Source organism: Leptodactylus fuscus, unplaced genomic scaffold (assembly GCF_031893055.1).
Source record: "Leptodactylus fuscus isolate aLepFus1 unplaced genomic scaffold, aLepFus1.hap2 HAP2_SCAFFOLD_102, whole genome shotgun sequence".
Taxonomy (NCBI): Eukaryota; Metazoa; Chordata; class Amphibia; order Anura; family Leptodactylidae; genus Leptodactylus; species Leptodactylus fuscus.
This window is the reverse complement of record NW_027439836.1, coordinates 247,795-265,599: the sequence shown is the minus strand read 5'-3', so window position 1 is coordinate 265,599 and position 17,805 is coordinate 247,795. Positions and strand designations below refer to the sequence as shown.

At 52.0% G+C, this 17,805-nt stretch overlaps 2 protein-coding genes across 3 annotated transcripts; one reads left to right on the top strand and one right to left on the bottom strand.

The window, feature by feature from the left end:
- Window positions 1–555: 555 nt before the first annotated feature.
- CCDC142 (coiled-coil domain containing 142) lies at window positions 556–6,190 on the bottom strand. Of its 2 annotated transcripts, XM_075261267.1 has the most exons (11): window positions 6,110–6,190; window positions 4,928–5,050; window positions 2,884–3,861; window positions 2,695–2,781; window positions 2,287–2,430; window positions 2,054–2,199; window positions 1,859–1,969; window positions 1,633–1,747; window positions 1,338–1,515; window positions 903–1,102; window positions 556–815 (listed from the first exon to the last, which is right to left on the bottom strand). In XM_075261267.1, exons 2-11 carry the CDS (start codon window positions 4,980–4,982, stop codon window positions 628–630), a joined length of 2,202 nt encoding a protein of 733 aa, XP_075117368.1. In that variant the 5' UTR covers window positions 4,983–5,050; window positions 6,110–6,190; the 3' UTR covers window positions 556–627. The 2 variants fall into 2 exon arrangements, with proteins under 2 accessions (XP_075117368.1, XP_075117369.1); XM_075261268.1 differs by lacking the exon at window positions 6,110–6,190 and having other exon boundaries at window positions 4,861–5,046.
- A 2,080-nt stretch (window positions 6,191–8,270) lies between these two features.
- On the top strand, window positions 8,271–14,279 carry LOC142186435 (programmed cell death protein 4-like). The gene is made up of 11 exons (XM_075261277.1): window positions 8,271–8,351; window positions 9,834–10,143; window positions 11,245–11,342; window positions 12,035–12,148; window positions 12,517–12,735; window positions 12,820–12,917; window positions 13,314–13,428; window positions 13,499–13,606; window positions 13,686–13,796; window positions 13,871–14,010; window positions 14,121–14,279. Exons 2-11 carry the CDS (start codon window positions 9,882–9,884, stop codon window positions 14,170–14,172), a joined length of 1,317 nt encoding a protein of 438 aa, XP_075117378.1. The 5' UTR covers window positions 8,271–8,351; window positions 9,834–9,881; the 3' UTR covers window positions 14,173–14,279.
- The last annotated feature ends 3,526 nt before the right edge of the window (window positions 14,280–17,805 follow it).

Sequence of the window (17,805 nt, the reverse complement as noted above, 5' to 3'; positions counted from 1 at the left end):
TGACCCATCCCCTTCTCCTCCCCCCCGTCCTGTGACCCATCCCCTTCTCCTCCCCCCCGTCCTGTGACCCATCCCCTTCTCCTCCCCCCCGTCCTGTGACCCATCCCCTTCTCCTCCCCCCCGTCCTGTGACCCATCCCCTTCTCCTCCCCCCCGTCCTGTGACCCATCCCCTTCTCCTCCCCCCCGTCCTGTGACCCATCCCCTTCTCCTCCCCCCCCGACCTGTGACCCATCCCCCCCATGTCCTCCCTGACCTGTGACCCATCCCCTTCTCCTCCCCCCCGTCCTGTGACCCATCCCCTTCTCCTCCCCCCCGTCCTGTGACCCATCCCCTTCTCCTCCCCCTGTCCTGTGACCCATCCCCTTCTCCTCCCCCTGTCCTGTGACCCATCCCCTTCTCCTCCCCCTGTCCTGTGACCCATCCCCCTGTCCTGTGACCCATCCCCTTCTCCTCCCCCCCGTCTTGTGACCCATCCCCTTCTCCTCCCCCTGTCCTGTGACCCATCCCCTTCTCCCTGATAGTAGTGACAGAATCAGCGATGATGTTGTGGAATATCAGAAATCTTTAATAAAATAGAGCTGTGTTTATATAAAACAATAAGTTATATTGGAGGATTGTCCCGGCCCTCAGCGGTTCCCAGTCTTGTGGAGTCGCAAGGAGAGCCATTGAGGCTGGTTGTGGGGGAGGTAGGAATCATGGCTGTGTCTGGGCTGATGTGCAGGGTAACTGTGAGCCCACCCTCGGCGGCCTAGGCTGTCTAGGCTCTGCAGGCTGTCCGATACACTCTCCACCGCTCCGTGACACAAGGGAGGACCTGACCACAGAGAAAGAACAGACAGGGAAAATTCAACCAGAAGAAAACCAGACCAGAAGCTGAAAGAAACCTCAGAGGCCTACTCACAGCAGAAAAGAGAACAGCCACCAGACTGCAGGGCGCTCTTATGAGACGGCTGTCGCAGGAGGCACTCAATGGCGTTATCTGCCTGCTGGAAAACAGGGAGAGACACTGCAGACTGAACCACCACTGGAGACAGCTCCTGAGACTTCAACACCTCCCGAACACTCTCAAAGTCACATCTCAGCTGAAGTGCTCCCTGCAAACTGAAAGATACAGAAAACACTGGATGCAGCGAGACCTCCACAAACACAATGGACCTTCAGACAGAAAGCTGACACCAGCCATAATGATCCTACACAAAACGAGAGAGCATATAGACTCTTCCCCAAGAAAGAGAGAGCAGAAAAGGTAGATAAAAAGACCCTCCTCCCAACAAGAGAGACTGACAGGCCGGAGCTCCAGCGGCCCAGGACGGTCTCGCACCTTCTCATTACATACCTGAATCTCAGCCTCTCCCGCAGAATATGTCCCATCCAGGCTTCCATGAAGACCCCTATGGTGAGGGCCACAGCCGACAGCTGCTCCTCCACACCCAACGTGCGGACTACTTCTAGCACTGGCACCAGCACCGTATTAACTGCAGCCTGAGCGTAGTCACTGGGAACCAGCTCCAGACCTGAGGCGAAACGCAGAGGAAGATCTCAACTAGTCTCCTCCCCTTCATTTACATACCTAGTGGCTATAGACAGAACATTGTTTGCCACCCCCCCCCCTCCCCCAGCCTATTGCTCACCATTCGCCACCTTCCCTCTCCAGTGACGTCCAGATGGCATCATATGCTGGAAAATCTCCTGAGCTTGCAGAGCACATATGGATTGTAGGAGGCGGGGCAGACTCAAAGCCACACCCTATAAAGAGGAGGAGACAGCAGGGCAATAACATAAGAGCTGTCATGGGGGGCCATTACTTTAGTAGCAGTGAATGGTCCACAAAGGGGCAGCTTGTACATGGCCACTTACCTCCAGGCTATCAGACACGTCCTGCAGTTTCACACAAAGCCGCTGACTTACAGGAGGCCATTCCAGGTTGTGTACGGCCATGATCACATTATGCATCTGTTCCTTTATCACCTGACATAAGATGAGAGGCGTGGTCAGATGTGTGAAGAAGATTGCTGAGGAGGACAAGCTATGGCGCTGCCCCTCAGGCCTTACCGGCAGATCTCCGTGACTTATCAGCAGCAGATGACCTACAGAACCAGAGCTGGAGTAGATCTGAGAGCGGCTCCTCAGCCACAGTTCACAGAGCTGTAAAGTCGTCACACAGCAGCTGAGGACACACTGATGTCTGGAGGTATCATCTGCCCAGAAACAACACCACGGATGAACTCAGAGGCTTCACTTGACTTCTGTCCAGCAACACAGATCAAGCCAAGATGGGGTCTTACCAGAGCGCAGAGTGTGGAGCAGCACCAATAACTCCTGGCACACGGTGACGAGGGCAGCAGAGGTTCTGCTGTGTGTCCTGTGGGCCCCATCATCCAGCAGCACACATTTATCTGTGAGGGCCAAGCCCAATGACTGACACATACCTGCAGAGGACAAAGGGTCTTACCATGACTCTGGGACCCCACACGTGATCCCCCCTCCCCCCACACCTATTACCTGCTCATCTCACCACTGTACTGTATCAGATCCCTTCCAATAACAGAGACACCCCAATAACATAGATGTTCCCCTCCTAACAACATGGATTCCCTCTTGAACCATGTAACTTTCTCATCTCACCCCCTACCCCATATTATTCCATAAACACGGCTGCCCCCCTCCCCTCAGATAACGGTTGTCCCTCTTACCTGTGTCCCAGGACATGAAGGCCATGGTGTGCAGTAAGTGATGACCGTGACAGTGGACGGACTCTCGGCACTGCTCTGGGACGACATCTATAAGACATTATGCACAGTCTTGTATTCACCAGGTACTACACTGATATAACATTACCATGGACACTTGTACGTAACAACCTTCACACATCTACAACCTACCAGACGTCAGGACACTCTGCAGGAACTGGATGGCGTCGGTGATTCTTTCCCCCACACCAGCGGCTATCAGGGCTGACATTGCTCCTGGGTACGAGGTCTGGAAGAGATTGGCACTGAGGAGTGGCCACAAGTGGCTGCAGTACTGTTCGTACAGAAGAGACTCCGCCATGCTCTGCCCATCCATTCCACTCCATGCCATGTGATCCAGGCTGACCAATGATCTCAGCAGAGGGGCAGTCTGGCACTGGTCTTCCCATACCAGTCTCTTCAGAAGTGATGATAGTGCTCCGCCCACCTGTTGTGACTTCACCTCTCCCTTCACAACATCCTCTAGCCTGTGCCCTAGGCCATCATTTAAGAAGTGACCAGCCAGCAGCCACCCCCGTTCCTCCGCTATGACCTTCACAACCCTAGTAATGGACACCGGCTGCAAATGTGTCCACAGTAGCACAGTATCCCACCGCAACATCTCCGCTAAGACTTTGTTATAGGTGGACAGAGAGCGGCACAAACTCCCCGAAAACTCTGTAGGGAAATGTGGCGCTGTATGCAGTGCACTCAGGAGGAGCTTTTCTGTCACAATAGCGGCCTTCACAGACATGAGTTGTAGCATTCTTTGCAGATTACTGAGGCACCCGTGTAAAGGTGGGGAGAATGGGCGCAGCAGCTGATTGGCACGGACCTTCTTCTGCAACAACGCACCATTGTGACACAGCTCCTGCAGCCCAAGACACACAGCCTCCAGTCCAGAGAGTGGCGTCTCCTCCACTGTCCTGTAGTACTCCAGAACCTGCATCTGATGAACGACAAACTCCCGCACCAATGTGAGGAGGTGCCGCTGCTGGCGCAAGAAGAAAAGTGGCGAATCATATCTCTGTGTACTGCTGTGTGGTGTCAGCTCCTCCCCCTCACTGATGACATCACACCGCAGCTGAGCACCGTGGAGCAGGACTGGAGAACGCGGAGAAGAGGCAAAGTCTAAAATGACAAAGAGACAACTATTATTAAAACAAAACAGAAGCAGAAAAGAGGCCCGAGAGATGCCTCCCAAGACAGAGGTAGAAAAGAGGACCAAGTGATCCTTGCAGAGGCAGGAGAGGAGCCCGAGTGATCCCTCTAGAGAGAGAGGCAGAAAAGAGGACCAAGTGATCCCTCACGTGACACAGGCAGAAAGGGAGTCCAAGAAATTCCTAAAGAGGGAGAAAAGAGGCCCAAGAGGTGCCTCCCAAGACAGAGGCAGAAAAGAGGTCCGAGAGATCCCTCCAGAGGGAGAAAAGAGGCCTGAAAGATCCCTCCCGAGACAGAGGCAGAAGAGGGGCCCGAGACATCCCTCCCGAGACAGAGGCAGAGAAGGGGCTGGAGTGATGCCTCCTGAGACAGAAAAGAGGCCCGAGAGATCTCTGCTGACACAGAGGCAGAAAAGGGGTCCAAGCGATATCTCAAGAAGCAGAAAAGAGGCCTGAGAGATCCCTCCCAAAACAGATGCAGAAAAGGGGACCTAAACATCCCTGCTGAAACAGAGGCAGGAGAGGGGCCCGAGAGATCCCTTCTGAGACAGAGAAGGGGCCCGAGTAATGCCTCCCAAGACAGAGGCAGAAAAGGGGCCCAAGAGGTCCCTCCTGAAACAGAGGCAGAAAAAAGACCTAAGAGATCTCTCAAGAAGCAAAAAAGAGGCCCAAGAGATCCCTGCAGAGGCAGAAAAGAGACCTAAGAGATCTCTCAAGAAGCAAAAAAGAGGCCCAAGAGATCCCTGCAGAGGCAGAAAAGAGACCTAAGAGATCCCTCTCCAAATAAGAAACAGAGGTTGGAGAGGGGCCTGAGAGATCCCTCAAGAAGTAGAAGAGGGCCCTGAGAGATCCCTTACAAGACAGTGTCAGAAAAGAGGCCCAAGTGACGCCTCCCAAGACAGCGGCAGAAGAGGGGCCTGAGAAATCCCCCGAGAAACAGAAGAGGGCACTGAGAGATCCCTCCACCCACCTCAAGCCAAGCCTGAGAAGAGATAGTGATTTAACTGCAGAAGATTCAGGAATGATGGTGGGGTCACCTTGAAGGAAGTCATGTCTGTATTCGGACCAGGAGGTGTGGTGGTGTCCTCTCATTGGCTCACGTTGGTGTGTGGTCTCTGCTCCTCTGCTGGCCTCCGCTCCTTCATCATCAAATTCATCATCTGAAATAAAGAAAAGCTTCATTGCACCGTCATTCCAATGTCTGGTATGTGTGTGCACTCTGACATGTAAGTACCACCTTGGCTTGCCTGAGCATTTCTGCTGCAATATACAGGGAAACACTGGCGTGATATGCAGGGCATTTACCGGCGTGATGTGCAGGGCATTTACCGGCGCGATGTGCAGGGTATTTACCGGCGCAAAATGCAAGGTATTTACCGGCGTGATATGCAGGCCATTTAGCAGTGTGATATGCAGGGTACTTACCGGCGTGATATGCCTGGCATTTACCAGCGCGATATGCAGGGCATTTAGCGGAGCGATATGCAGGGTATTTAGCACTGTGATATGCAGGGTACATAACGGCGTGATATGCAGGGCATTTACCGAAGCGATATGGAGGGCATTTACCTGCATGATGTGCAGGGTATTTACTGCTGTGATATGCATGGCATTTACCGGCCCGATATGCAGGGTATTTACCGGCGCGATATGCAGGGCATTTACCCGCATGATGTGCAGGGTATTTACTGCTGTGATATGCATGGCATTTACCGGCGCGATATGCAGGGTATTTACCGGCGCGATATGCAGGGCATTTACCGGAGCGATATGCAGGGTACTTAACGGCGTGATATGCAGGGCATTTACCGGCGTGATATGCAGGGCATTTACTGGCGTGATATGCAGGGCATTTACCGGGGCGATATGCAGGGCATTTACTGGCGTGATATGCACGGTATTTAGCAGTGTGATATGCAGGGTACTTACCGGTGCAACATGCAGGGCATTTACTGGGGCGATATGCAGGGCCAGAACAATCACAGGCACGGTGCGAGGAATGAATTCAGGAGCAGAACAGCTTGAGAGCTGCCGAAACGCCGCAGCAGGCAAAGCATCGAGAGCAGCAATTTGCTGAATATAGGCGGATCATTGATGCAGACAAAGTCGCAGGCAGAAGCTAATATATATATATATATAATAGAGGGGATATAATAACACATAATAGAGGAGGTATATGATGATATATAATACTATATAATAATATACATTGCTGTTACCTCACAAATCTCCCGTCTCCAGATCTTGCAACCACAACAGAAAAGACAGGAAAAAGCTGAACTGCATGCTGGGAGGTGTAGTCTACAGCAGGGGGAGGGGCACTGAGGAGCATGCTGGGAGGTGTAGTCTACAGCAGGGGGAGGGGCAGTAGTGAGTGATATAATCCATTGCAGAGCAGGATTGGAATGTGGTAACAGAAGTCACATGATGTGATGAATGGGAGGGGTAACGAGGCCATAGAAATAATCTCTCCTGTTCATATACACGGGCCATTGTGCCCCCTAGTGGTCATGAACAGAACATTGTGACTGGGTATTGTGAAGATGTTGAGGGTGGGGGGACAGTATAATTTGGCATGATGGAAGCTGAGAAAGTAAGGGCTAGTTCACACGGAGCCTAGCTAGTAGCGGAAAGAAGAAGTGAGATGAGCAATCTTACCGTGGATTCAGCGGCTGAATCAGAATTCCAGAGCGGAATGTTCACAAGGCGGAAAAGGTTTCCTCCATGTGAACATATCATAAGACTTGGCAGGCGGCAGATCAGGGTAGATGGAGGCTGCGAGGAGGTAGAGCTATACGCCGATGACCTCCTTCTCCTGGCCCCCACCGAGAAAGACCTCCAAGAAAGCCTGTCCGTGCTGGAAAAATTCAGCACCACATGGGCCCTACCCATCAACCAGAAGAAGACCAAAGTCATGGTATTTCAGAAGAAGGGCCACAATAAAGCCTCCACCACCCCACAATTCACACTTAACGGCTCCACACTGGAGAAAACCAACAGCTACACCGACCTGGGGCTGGAGCTCAGCCAATCAGGAAGCTTCAAAGCAGCAATAGAAACCCTGAAAGCAAAAGCCTGCAGAACCTTCTACGCCATCAGAAGACAACTGTACCACCTCAAACCACCGGTGAGGGTCTGGCTGAAGAGATTTGACGCAGTCATCTCCCCGATCCTTCTCTATGGCAGTGAGGTTTGGGGCCCAGCCACCTACCCAGACCAGTCAAAGTGGGATTCCAGCCCAACAGAGAACTTCCACCTGGAGTTCTGCAAATACCTGCTACATGTCCATCGCAACACCACCAACATAGCCTGCAGGGCAGAGCTAGGCAGACTCCCCCTATGGCTCACCATACAGAAGAGGGCGCTAGCTTTCCAGGCACACATCCAGGGGAGCGACTCCTTCCACCACCAAGCCTGGCTAAGCCACCGGAGCAAACCAGACACTCACCAACCAAACAGCAGCCAACCACCAAACCAAAAACACCAACAGATGATAACCAAGGCCGAAATAAAGGCGACCACAGAGGCAAACAGAGAGCGGTACATTGAAGAATGGAAAAACGAAATAAATAACTCCAAGAAACTCACCGTGTACCAATCCCTACAAAGGGACTACACCATGGCCACCTACCTGGAGAGAATACGCCACCCCAAGCACAGACAGACCCTGAGCCGGTACAGACTGAGCGCCCACAACCTAGAGATAGAGACGGGGCGATACAGGCAGACGTACAAGCCACGGGAGAAGAGACTGTGCCAGCACTGTGACCAGGGGGTCCTAGAAGACCAGACCCACTTCCTGCTACACTGCACCAAATACTCAGCTGTGAGGGCCGTCTACTACCAAAGACTCTCTGCCCACATCCCAGACTGGGAGAAGAGGAAACTCTACATGCTACTGGGAGAAGAAGAGGCCACTGTGGAGATCGCTGCCCAATACGTGTCCAGCTGTCACCACACCAGAGGAAGATGAGACTCCACGGACTATCAAACCCCCCCACCCAAAAGACCCCACGGACTGTTATACCCCAAATCACCCATCCCACCCCCCAATACAACTGTCACCAACCAAGAGGAAGATGAGACCCCACGGACTGTTCTACCCCACTCCCCTCCTACTAGCTTTGGCAATGCCAAATATCCACTCAGAGTGCCAATAAAGCTTGTATGGTTTGATTTGATTAGAGCTGAGGAGGAGGGAGACAAATCAAACAAGCTTTATTGGCACGTCCGAATAGATATTTGGCATTGCCAAAGCTAGTAAAGTGGAAGGAGGCAGAGCTTGGAAGGAGGCAGAACTGGGGAGGAGGGAGCCTGGAAGGAGGCAGCACTTTGCAGGAGGTTGGGGAGGGCTCTGAGGCTCCATACTTCTCACATCACTTCCTGGGCAGGAGGCGGAGGGAGGTTCTGCGGGGATTTGGAGGTTCCAGGCTGAGTGTTGGGGTGTGTGGAGGACAGGAGGTGAGAGGCTCAATGCCCTGGGTGGCAGGTGACGTCACATGTGGCTGGGGGCCACAGGGGGTGACCTGGGGTCGGGTGGCAATGGGGAGGTACAGGGTTCAGCACGTGCTGTAAACATATGGAACACATGGAGACCCCTGCAGCATCAACCCCTTCCCTGCATCACCCTCCTGCAACATTAACTTTGTCCTACACTATTAACCCCTTTCTTGCAACATCCCACTGTAGCATTAACTCCCTTCCAGAAAACTTAACCCCTTCCCTGCAATCTGCCCGCAGCTCCCCTTTCATAGTAATACTTTTCTTGTAACTTGTTTTTTACTGCACCTCATAGACAAAATCTGGGAATAGATGCTGTATATTTGGGGGTACAGCAGAGAAATGAGGGGTGGTGTATGGGAGTACAGGACAATGACAGGCTAACACTCGGGGTACAGGATAATGACAGGCTGATACTTGGGGTACAGGATAATGACAGGCTGATACTTGGGGTACAGGATAATGACAGGCTGATACTTGGGGTACAGGATAATGACAGGCTGATACTTGGGGTACAGGATAATGACAGCCTGACACTTGGGGTACAGGATAATGACAGTCTGACACTTGGGGTACAGGATAATGACAGGCTGATACTTGGGGTACAGGATAATGACAGGCTGATACTTGGGGTACAGGATAATGACAGGCTGATACTTGGGGTACAGGATAATGACAGGCTGATACTTGGGGTACAGGGTAATGACAGGCTGATACTTGGGGTACAGGATAATGACAGGCTGATACTCGGGGTACAGGATAATGACAGGCTGATACTCGGGGTACAGGATAATGACAGGCTGATACTTGGGGTACAGGATAATGACAGGCTGATACTCGGGGTACAGGGTAATGACAGGCTGATACTTGGGGTACAGGATAATGACAGGCTGATACTCGGGGTACAGGATAATGACAGGCTGATACTTGGGGTACAGGATAATGACAGGCTGATACTCGGGGTACAGGGTAATGACAGGCTGATACTCGGGGTACAGGATAATGACAGGCTGATACTTGGGGTACAGGATAATGACAGGCTGATACTTGGGGTACAGGATAATGACAGGCTGATACTCGGGGTACAGGATAATGACAGGCTGATACTCGGGGTACAGGACAGGCTGACATTCGGGGTAAAGGATAATGACAGGCTGACATTCGGGGTACAGGACAGTGACAGGCTGACATTCAGGGTACAGGACAGTCACAGGCTGACATTCGGGGTACAGGACAGTCACAGGCTGACATTCGGGGTACAGGACAGTCACAGGCTGACATTCGGGGTACAGGACAGTGACAAGCTGACATTCAGGGTACAGGACAGTCACAGGCTGACATTCGGGGTACAGGACAGTGACAAGCTGACATTCGGGGTACAGGACAGTCACAGGCTGATATTTGGGGTACAGGACTGGTGCTTACACTCTGGTTTGGTTTTAGGCTAGGTTCACATTTGAGGCATCTTCTTCTTCCTCTTCTGCTGCTGGGATGGGGCCTGGAGAAGATGAAGTCTTGGAGGCGGAGGAGCTGAGTGATGAGGAGGGGGCTCGTGACTGGACCCCCCAGGAAAAGGCTTTACATGAAGCAAAAATGAAGGCGAAGGCCAAGCGGCGGATCCGCCGGACGTCATCGCGTGACTCTACCAGGGAGTCCGAGAGCACAGAGAGCCCAGTGGAGCCCATCAGCCCTCGAGAGAAAGGACATGACAGGAAGTCACGAATGGGCAAAGGACGAGGGCTCCCCAAGAAAGGTACAAGGGGGAAGATGGTGGAAGAGGCGCCTTGTTCTATTGTAGGGTAGGACAAAGAAGTAACCACTTACCATGAGATGGGGGACGCCTAGTCATAGACCGTGACACCCCAAAATATGTGATGGGAACTAGCAGACGTGTAAGAGCCTCTCCCCCTATGAACAGAACTTTCCAGAAGTTATGAATCTGTGTTCATGTATTAGGTGACCTTATATACAGGTGTGTGTATATATATCTCTATAGAGAGACGAGGCCGGCCCCGTGTTCCGTCCCTAGGACTTGTCCACTAACGTGTCTGTCGTCTCCACTAGTCATATATAACGCCCCAGCTTGGGGCCCGAAAGTGCACAATTCGGAGGGCAACTGCATGCCAAGAATAAGAGGTGACAGATCTAGTCCAGGTTCCAGTGGTCAGAAGTCGGATCTAGACATACGTAGCTACAAAGATCCACAATGCGGTATTGCAGGTGTCTCGGAGTTTCTGATGTAAAAGGCTGGGAGCAGAGGCCACGTCTTTGGTTTCTCAGGGAGCAGAGGCCACATCTTTGGTTTGTCAGGGAGCAGCAGCTACGCCTTTGCTTTGTCAGGGAGCAGAGGCCACGTCTTTGGTTTCTCAGGGAGCAGAGGCCACATCTTTGGTTTGTCAGGGAGCAGAGGCCACGTCTTTGGTTTCTCAGGGAGCAGAGGCCACGTCTTTGGTTTCTCTGGGAGCAGAGGCCACATCTTTGGTTTCTCTGGGAGCAGAGGCCACATCTTTAGTTTCTCAATGAGCAGAGGCCACGTCTTTGGTTTCTCAGGGAGCAGAGGCCACGTCTTTGGTTGCTCAGGGAGCAGAGGCCACGTCTTTGGTTTCTCAGGGAGCAGAGGCCACGTCTTTGGTTTGTCAGGGAGCAGAGGCCACATCTTTAGTTTCTCTGGGAGCAGAGGCCACATCTTTAGTTTCTCAGGGAGCAGAGGCCACATCTTTGGTTTGTCAGGGAGCAGAGGCCACGTCTTTGGTTTCTCAGGGAGCAGAGGCCACGTCTTTGGTTTCTCTGGGAGCAGAGGCCACATCTTTAGTTTCTCTGGGAGGAGAAGACATTTTTTTTGTTTATGTTGCAGGGGGTGCTGGTGGAAAAGGTGTCTGGGGAGCTCCAGGACAGGTCTACACCTATCAGGAACCTGATGCTCGAGACCCAAATTATGATGAAGCAGCTCAGGTAATTCCATTATCCTCTTCACAACAGCAGGTGACTGTGCGATGACTTTCTAGCCATTAGGTACAGACTGGACCTCCCTCTTCTTCAGGGTCTACTTGTCCCTTCCAGGAGGGCAACCTGCTCAGGTGAACATACTATTAATGGGATGATGGAGAAGTAGGGACCAGAGAGAGGAAGGACTGTTCCTGAACATACTCCTACAGTGGGGTTATGGGAGAGGATAGGCAGCACTGAGGACTACCCTGAAGGAGCAAGGTCAGAAGAAAGGAGACTGAACTCCTATTGTAGCTACTGCTGATGAACAGACAGACTCCTGTCACACAGTTATATATATATATATATATATATATAAGAAAGTGACAGCTCAGTCTCCCCGCCTGTATACTTCTGGTGTCTTAGGAGTAGGATAATCACACTGTCCTCCCAGCAGGCAGAGATTGCGCTGTCTCTAGCTGCCCATGTCAGCCATTAGGAATGGATAGCAGAAGAGAAATAATGTAGAAATCAAGATGGAGGCTGAACTGCAGGGATATGAGAGCAGTATACATAGAAGTGCAGAGTGGGACACAATAGGGGGGTCGCCCAATGCTATAGACTACAGTGGGATCCTGGGAGAGAACTGAATACATGGCATTGGTGGGTGCATGGTGTGATGTCCTCCTGCCATTACAGTCACTGGTTTGTCCCAACAGGGGGACACAGTATATCAGAAGGTTATCCCAGAGCTGGATGAGACTGAGCTGCAGCAGACGGTGCAGCCCATGGTGCAGGAATACTTTGAGCATGGAGACACCGGGGAGGTTCTCGTAAGTATCTGATGAAGTCACACATCTCCAATCTATAAGTGGGTGGAGTATCGGTCTGCTTACGTATGTCATCCATGGTGGAGACCGCACTGTGCCCAACATTACAAGGCTAGTCTGCATCGTGTACAAGTGATAAGTATCAGAAATGGCCACACGATGCAGCTGGCTCATCCAGGGCTCATCGTCTGCAAGGTCCTTCAAGTAAGGAAATCTGGCCAGGACATGAGAACGACCACCTGTGACTTTGAGAAGACCGAACTCACTGCTACATGGGTGGGACAGGCCACTGTTATAATGGGAAGGATAGGGAGTGTAATGTGTCGGCATAGTCACATCACTGCTGAGGGTCTGCTTTTAATTCACTGCAGGCTCTTTTGCGAGAACTGAATTTGGGGAGTCAGAAGCCCGGGGTTCCTCGTCTAGCTGTGTCTCTGTCCCTGGAAGGAAAAGCTAGTCACCGCGAGCTGACATCAAGACTCCTGTGTGACCTGTGCAAGCTCTTGTCCATGGAGCATATGGCGCAGGCCTTTGACAGGTTACTGGCTGACCTCCCTGACCTGATCCTGGACACTCCCGAGGCTCCGCAGGTACTGACGATGTCCATACACAGCCTGGCCTAGTCCGGCACAATGTCCACATCGGAGCTTGTGATACTTTCTGTTGTCTTGCAGATGCTGGGCCAGTTCATTGCTCGTGCCGTTGCCGATCACGCTTTGCCGTTAGATTTCCTGGATCGCTACAAGGGACGAGTTGACTGTGAGCATGCGCGGTGAGCGGGCTGGTGGTGAATGCTGGGATTATTGCATGTTAGCTGGTGGTGGTATCCCTCACATCAGACTCCACCGCCTGTCGGAGGCAATTACTTCTAATAACTCTTCTCGAAACCAAGTCACATCCCACCTAGGGAGCTGCTGTCCGTCCCACCGATGGGACAATCCTCTTACCATAACACTTTAGTGGCCGGGTGTTTCTACATGACCACAGTGTTTCTAGCCTTGTGCCCTCATAAATAGTCATCGTCACGCCTCCACTATGGTCCCATCATGCTGTTGGTTTCCATCTTGCCTTTTGGTTAGCTTGTTCTTCTTCCATCCCTATGATGCACATTGTCCACTGAGCTTCACTGACATTGTCTCACGTTGACCCTTGTGGTGGCCTCTCTCAGGGCAGCGCTGGACCGTGCAGCCGTGTTATTAAGAATCAAGAGGGAGATTATTCGACTGGACAACGTGTGGGGTGTTGGCGGAGGACAGAGACCTGTTAAACATCTTATTAAAGAGGTAAGGGCAGTGGTGGCGTCTAGTCTCTTCTGGCCTAGTCCTGGTGACTCATGGATGTGTCTACTTTCAGATGAACCTGATCCTACAGGAGTTCTTGGTTTCAGGACAAGTGTCTGAGGCAGAGCGATGTCTGAGGGAGCTGGAGGTTCCTCATTTCCACCATGAGCTTGTCTATGAGGTATGTCTCCAATGTCTTGGAAGATCTAGGCAATGGATGATACGCTACATGTCTAATAATGGGCAATCTCTGATTCTAGGCTGTGGTTCTGGTGTTGGAAGGTTCTGCTGAAGGCCATGTCCTCATGTCGGTGAAGTTGCTGAAAGCTTTATGGGAAAGTGGGCTGATTACCCTGGACCAAATGAACCGGGTAAGATTCAGATGACTACTTATGTCCATATGTTCCACATCTTGGCATCATCCTCATTGTCCGATGTCTTCTAGGGATTCCAGCGGGTGTACTCTGAGCTGCCCGACCTCACTTTGGATGTTCCTCTGGCCCACAATGTCATGGAGAAGTTGGTGGATCTGTGTTATAAGGAGGGGGTGATTACCAAACAGCTCCATGAGCAGTGTCCCTCCAGGTGAGCCATCCTCTTATCTTACATTAGAGCTGTGTTTACCTAGAACTGGGGGGGAGGGGAGTGCGCTCTGAAATGGGAGCGACCAGCACATTAACCCTTGTTCTTTGCAGGGGCCGTAAGCGCTTTGTGAGTGAAGGTGATGGAGGACTTATCAAAGAGTGACTCTGCGCACAGTCGGCTGATGCGTCCCAAGGATCGAAGGGTCTCTCGAGAACCCAGTATGACGATCAGTTCATCCACAATAAACAATGGAAAACTGAGAGGAACAATCTGGTGTGTGTGGTCATTACAAATGTGGATAGACCATAAGTCTAAGTATAAAGTCTTCTCCGTCATAAAAAAAACATCATCTAATCCTCAGACGGGGTGCCAATAAATATGGGAGTCAATGACCAAGCTTGGTGTTCTTCTACTCTACTGAACACAACGCTTCCTGATGTGGGCCGACATATTCTCCATCGTCCTCGGCCCACCTTCTACCTCAGCCTGCACCACCCACCTTCTTGGTCATCATCTCCATCATCCTAGACCCACCTTCTACCTCATCCTCCCACCTTCTTGGTCATCATCTCCATCATCCTAGACCCACCTTCTACCTCAGCCTGCACCACCCACCTTCTTGGTCATCATCTCCATCATCCTAGACCCACCTTCTACCTCAGCCTGTGCCGCCCACCATCTTGGTCATCATCTCCATCATCCTAGACCCACCTACCTCATCCGCCCACCATCTTGGTCATCATCTCCATCATCCTAGACCCGCCTTCTACCTCAGCCTGTGCCGCCCACCTTCTTTCCTCCAGTATTACGTCATTCCTCAGTCTCACTTTACTGCCCCAAGTCCTGTCCTCCAGTATTACATCATCTGTCAGTCTCACTTTACTGCCCAATGTCCTGTCCTCCTTTGTTACGTCATTCCTGTCTCACTTTACTGCCCAATGTCCTGTCCTCCTTTGTTACGTCATTCCTGTCTCACTTTACTGCCCCATGTCCTGTCCTCCAGTGTTACGTCATTCCTGTCTCACTTTACTGCCCCATGTCCTGTCCTCCAGTGTTACGACACTCGTCAGTCTCACTTTACTGCCCCATGTCCTGTCCTCCAGTGTTACGACACTCGTCAGTCTCACTTTACTGCCCCATGTCCTGTCCTCCAGTGTTACATCATCTGTCAGTCTCACTTTACTGCCCCATGTCCTGTCCTCCAGTGTTACGTCATTCCTCAGTCTCACTTTACTGCCCCATGTCCTGTCCTCCAGTGTTACGTCATTCCTCAGTCTCACTTTACTGCCCCATGTCCTGTCCTCCAGTATTACGACACTTGTCAGTCTCACTTTACTGCCCCATGTCCTGTCCTCCAGTGTTACGTCACTTGTCAGTCTCACTTTACTGCCCCATGTCCTGTCCTCCAGTGTTACATCACTCGTCAGTCTCACTTTACTGCCCCGTGTCCTGTCCTCCTCTGTTACGTCATTCCTCAGTCTCACTTTACTGCCCCATGTCCTGTCCTCCAGTGTTACGCCACTCGTCAGTCTCACTTTACTGCCCCATGTCCTGTCCTCCAGTGTTATGTCACTCGTCAGTCTCACTTTACTGCCCCGTGTCCTGTCCTCCAGTGTTACGTCACTCGTCAGTCTCACTTTACTGCCCCTTGTCCTGTCCTTCAGTGTTACGTCACTCGTCAGTCTCACTTTACTGCCCCATGTCCTGTCCTCCAGTGTTACGTCATTCCTCAGTCTCACTTTACTGCCCCATGTCCTGTCCTCCAGTGTTACGTCATTCCTCAGTCTCACTTTACTGCCCCATGTCCTGTCCTCCAGTGTTACGCCACTCGTCAGTCTCACTTTACTGCCCCATGTCCTGTCCTCCAGTGTTACGTCACTCGTCAGTCTCACTTTACTGCCCCGTGTCCTGTCCTCCAGTGTTACGTCACTCGTCAGTCTCGCTTTACTGCCCCATGTCCTGTCCTCCAGTGTTACGTCACTCGTCAGTCTCGCTTTACTGCCCCATGTCCTGTCCTCCAGTGTTACGTCACTCGTCAGTCTCACTTTACTGCCCCATGTCCTGTCCTCCAGTGTTACGTCATTCCTCAGTCTCACTTTACTGCCCCATGTCCTGTCCTCCAGTGTTACGTCATTCCTCAGTCTCACTTTACTGCCCCATGTCCTGTCCTCCAGTGTTACGCCACTCGTCAGTCTCACTTTACTGCCCCATGTCCTGTCCTCCAGTGTTACGTCACTCGTCAGTCTCACTTTACTGCCCCGTGTCCTGTCCTCCAGTGTTACGTCACTCGTCAGTCTCGCTTTACTGCCCCATGTCCTGTCCTCCAGTGTTACGTCACTCGTCAGTCTCGCTTTACTGCCCCATGTCCTGTCCTCCAGTGTTACGTCACTCGTCAGTCTCACTTTACTGCCCCGTGTCCTGTCCTCCAGTGTTACGTCACTCGTCAGTCTCGCTTTACTGCCCCATGTCCTGTCCTCCAGTGTTACGTCACTCGTCAGTCTCACTTTACTGCCCCATGTCCTGTCCTCCAGTGTTACGCCACTCGTCAGTCTCACTTTACTGCCCCATGTCCTGTCCTCCAGTGTTACGTCACTCGTCAGTCTCACTTTACTGCCCCGTGTCCTGTCCTCCAGTGTTACGTCACTCGTCAGTCTCGCTTTACTGCCCCATGTCCTGTCCTCCTCTGTTACGTCACTCGTCAGTCTCGCTTTACTGCCCCATGTCCTGTCCTCCAGTGTTACGCCACTCGTCAGTCTCACTTTACTGCCCCGTGTCCTGTCCTCCAGTGTTACGCCACTCGTCAGTCTCACTTTACTGCCCCGTGTCCTGTCCTCCAGTGTTACGTCACTCGTCAGTCTCACTTTACTGCCCCGTGTCCTGTCCTCCAGTGTTACGTCACTCGTCAGTCTCACTTTACTGCCCCGTGTCCTGTCCTCCAGTGTTACGTCACTCGTCAGTCTCGCTTTACTGCCCCATGTCCTGTCCTCCTCTGTTACGTCATTCCTCAGTCTCACTTTACTGCCCCTTGTCCTGTCCTTCAGTGTTACGCCACTCGTCAGTCTCACTTTACTGCCCCGTGTCCTGTCCTTCAGTGTTACGCCACTCGTCAGTCTCACTTTACTGCCCCGTGTCCTGTCCTCCAGTGTTACGTCACTCGTCAGTCTCACTTTACTGCCCCTTGTCCTGTCCTTCAGTGTTACGTCACTCGTCAGTCTCGCTTTACTGCCCCATGTCCTGTCCTCCAGTGTTACGTCACTCGTCAGTCTCGCTTTACTGCCCCATGTCCTGTCCTCCAGTGTTACGTCACTCGTCAGTCTCGCTTTACTGCCCCATGTCCTGTCCTCCAGTGTTACGTCACTCGTCAGTCTCACTTTACTGCCCCTTGTCCTGTCCTTCAGTGTTACGTCACTCGTCAGTCTCGCTTTACTGCCCCGTGTCCTGTCCTCCAGTGTTACGTCACTCGTCAGTCTCGCTTTACTGCCCCGTGTCCTGTCCTCCAGTGTTACGTCACTCGTCAGTCTCACTTTACTGCCCCGTGATCTGTCCTCCAGTGTTACGTCATTCATCAGTCTCACTTTACTGCCCCATGTCCTGTCCTCCTCTGTTACGTCACTCCTCAGTCTCACTTTACGACCTTAGACTCCTCCCCCTTGCCGTATGCTAATATTTATTTACAACCCTCGCACCAGCGAGCCGGAAACAGTAAACACTAATGCGCATGTGCTGGAGCGGCGCGCGGTGATGACGCACTAGGTACAGCTCCGTCTTCCGGGAGTAGTAAGATGGCGCCGCCCT

Excerpts from the sequence above, each read along its gene's own strand:
- CCDC142 (XM_075261267.1), bottom strand. The coding sequence starts at position 4,982 with ATGAGAGGACACCACCACACCTCCTGGTCCGAATACAGACATGACTTC. Across the intron at positions 2,782-2,883 it reads GCAGAGTGTCCTGACGTCTG|ATGTCGTCCCAGAGCAGTGC; the intron begins GTAGGTTGTAGA and ends AATGTCTTATAG. Across the intron at positions 2,200-2,286 it reads GCTCCACACTCTGCGCTCTG|ATGATACCTCCAGACATCAG; the intron begins GTAAGACCCCAT and ends GTTTCTGGGCAG.
- LOC142186435 (XM_075261277.1), top strand. The coding sequence starts at position 9,882 with ATGGGGCCTGGAGAAGATGAAGTCTTGGAGGCGGAGGAGCTGAGTGAT. Across the intron at positions 11,343-12,034 it reads ATTATGATGAAGCAGCTCAG|GGGGACACAGTATATCAGAA; the intron begins GTAATTCCATTA and ends TTGTCCCAACAG. Across the intron at positions 13,797-13,870 it reads CCCTGGACCAAATGAACCGG|GGATTCCAGCGGGTGTACTC; the intron begins GTAAGATTCAGA and ends GATGTCTTCTAG.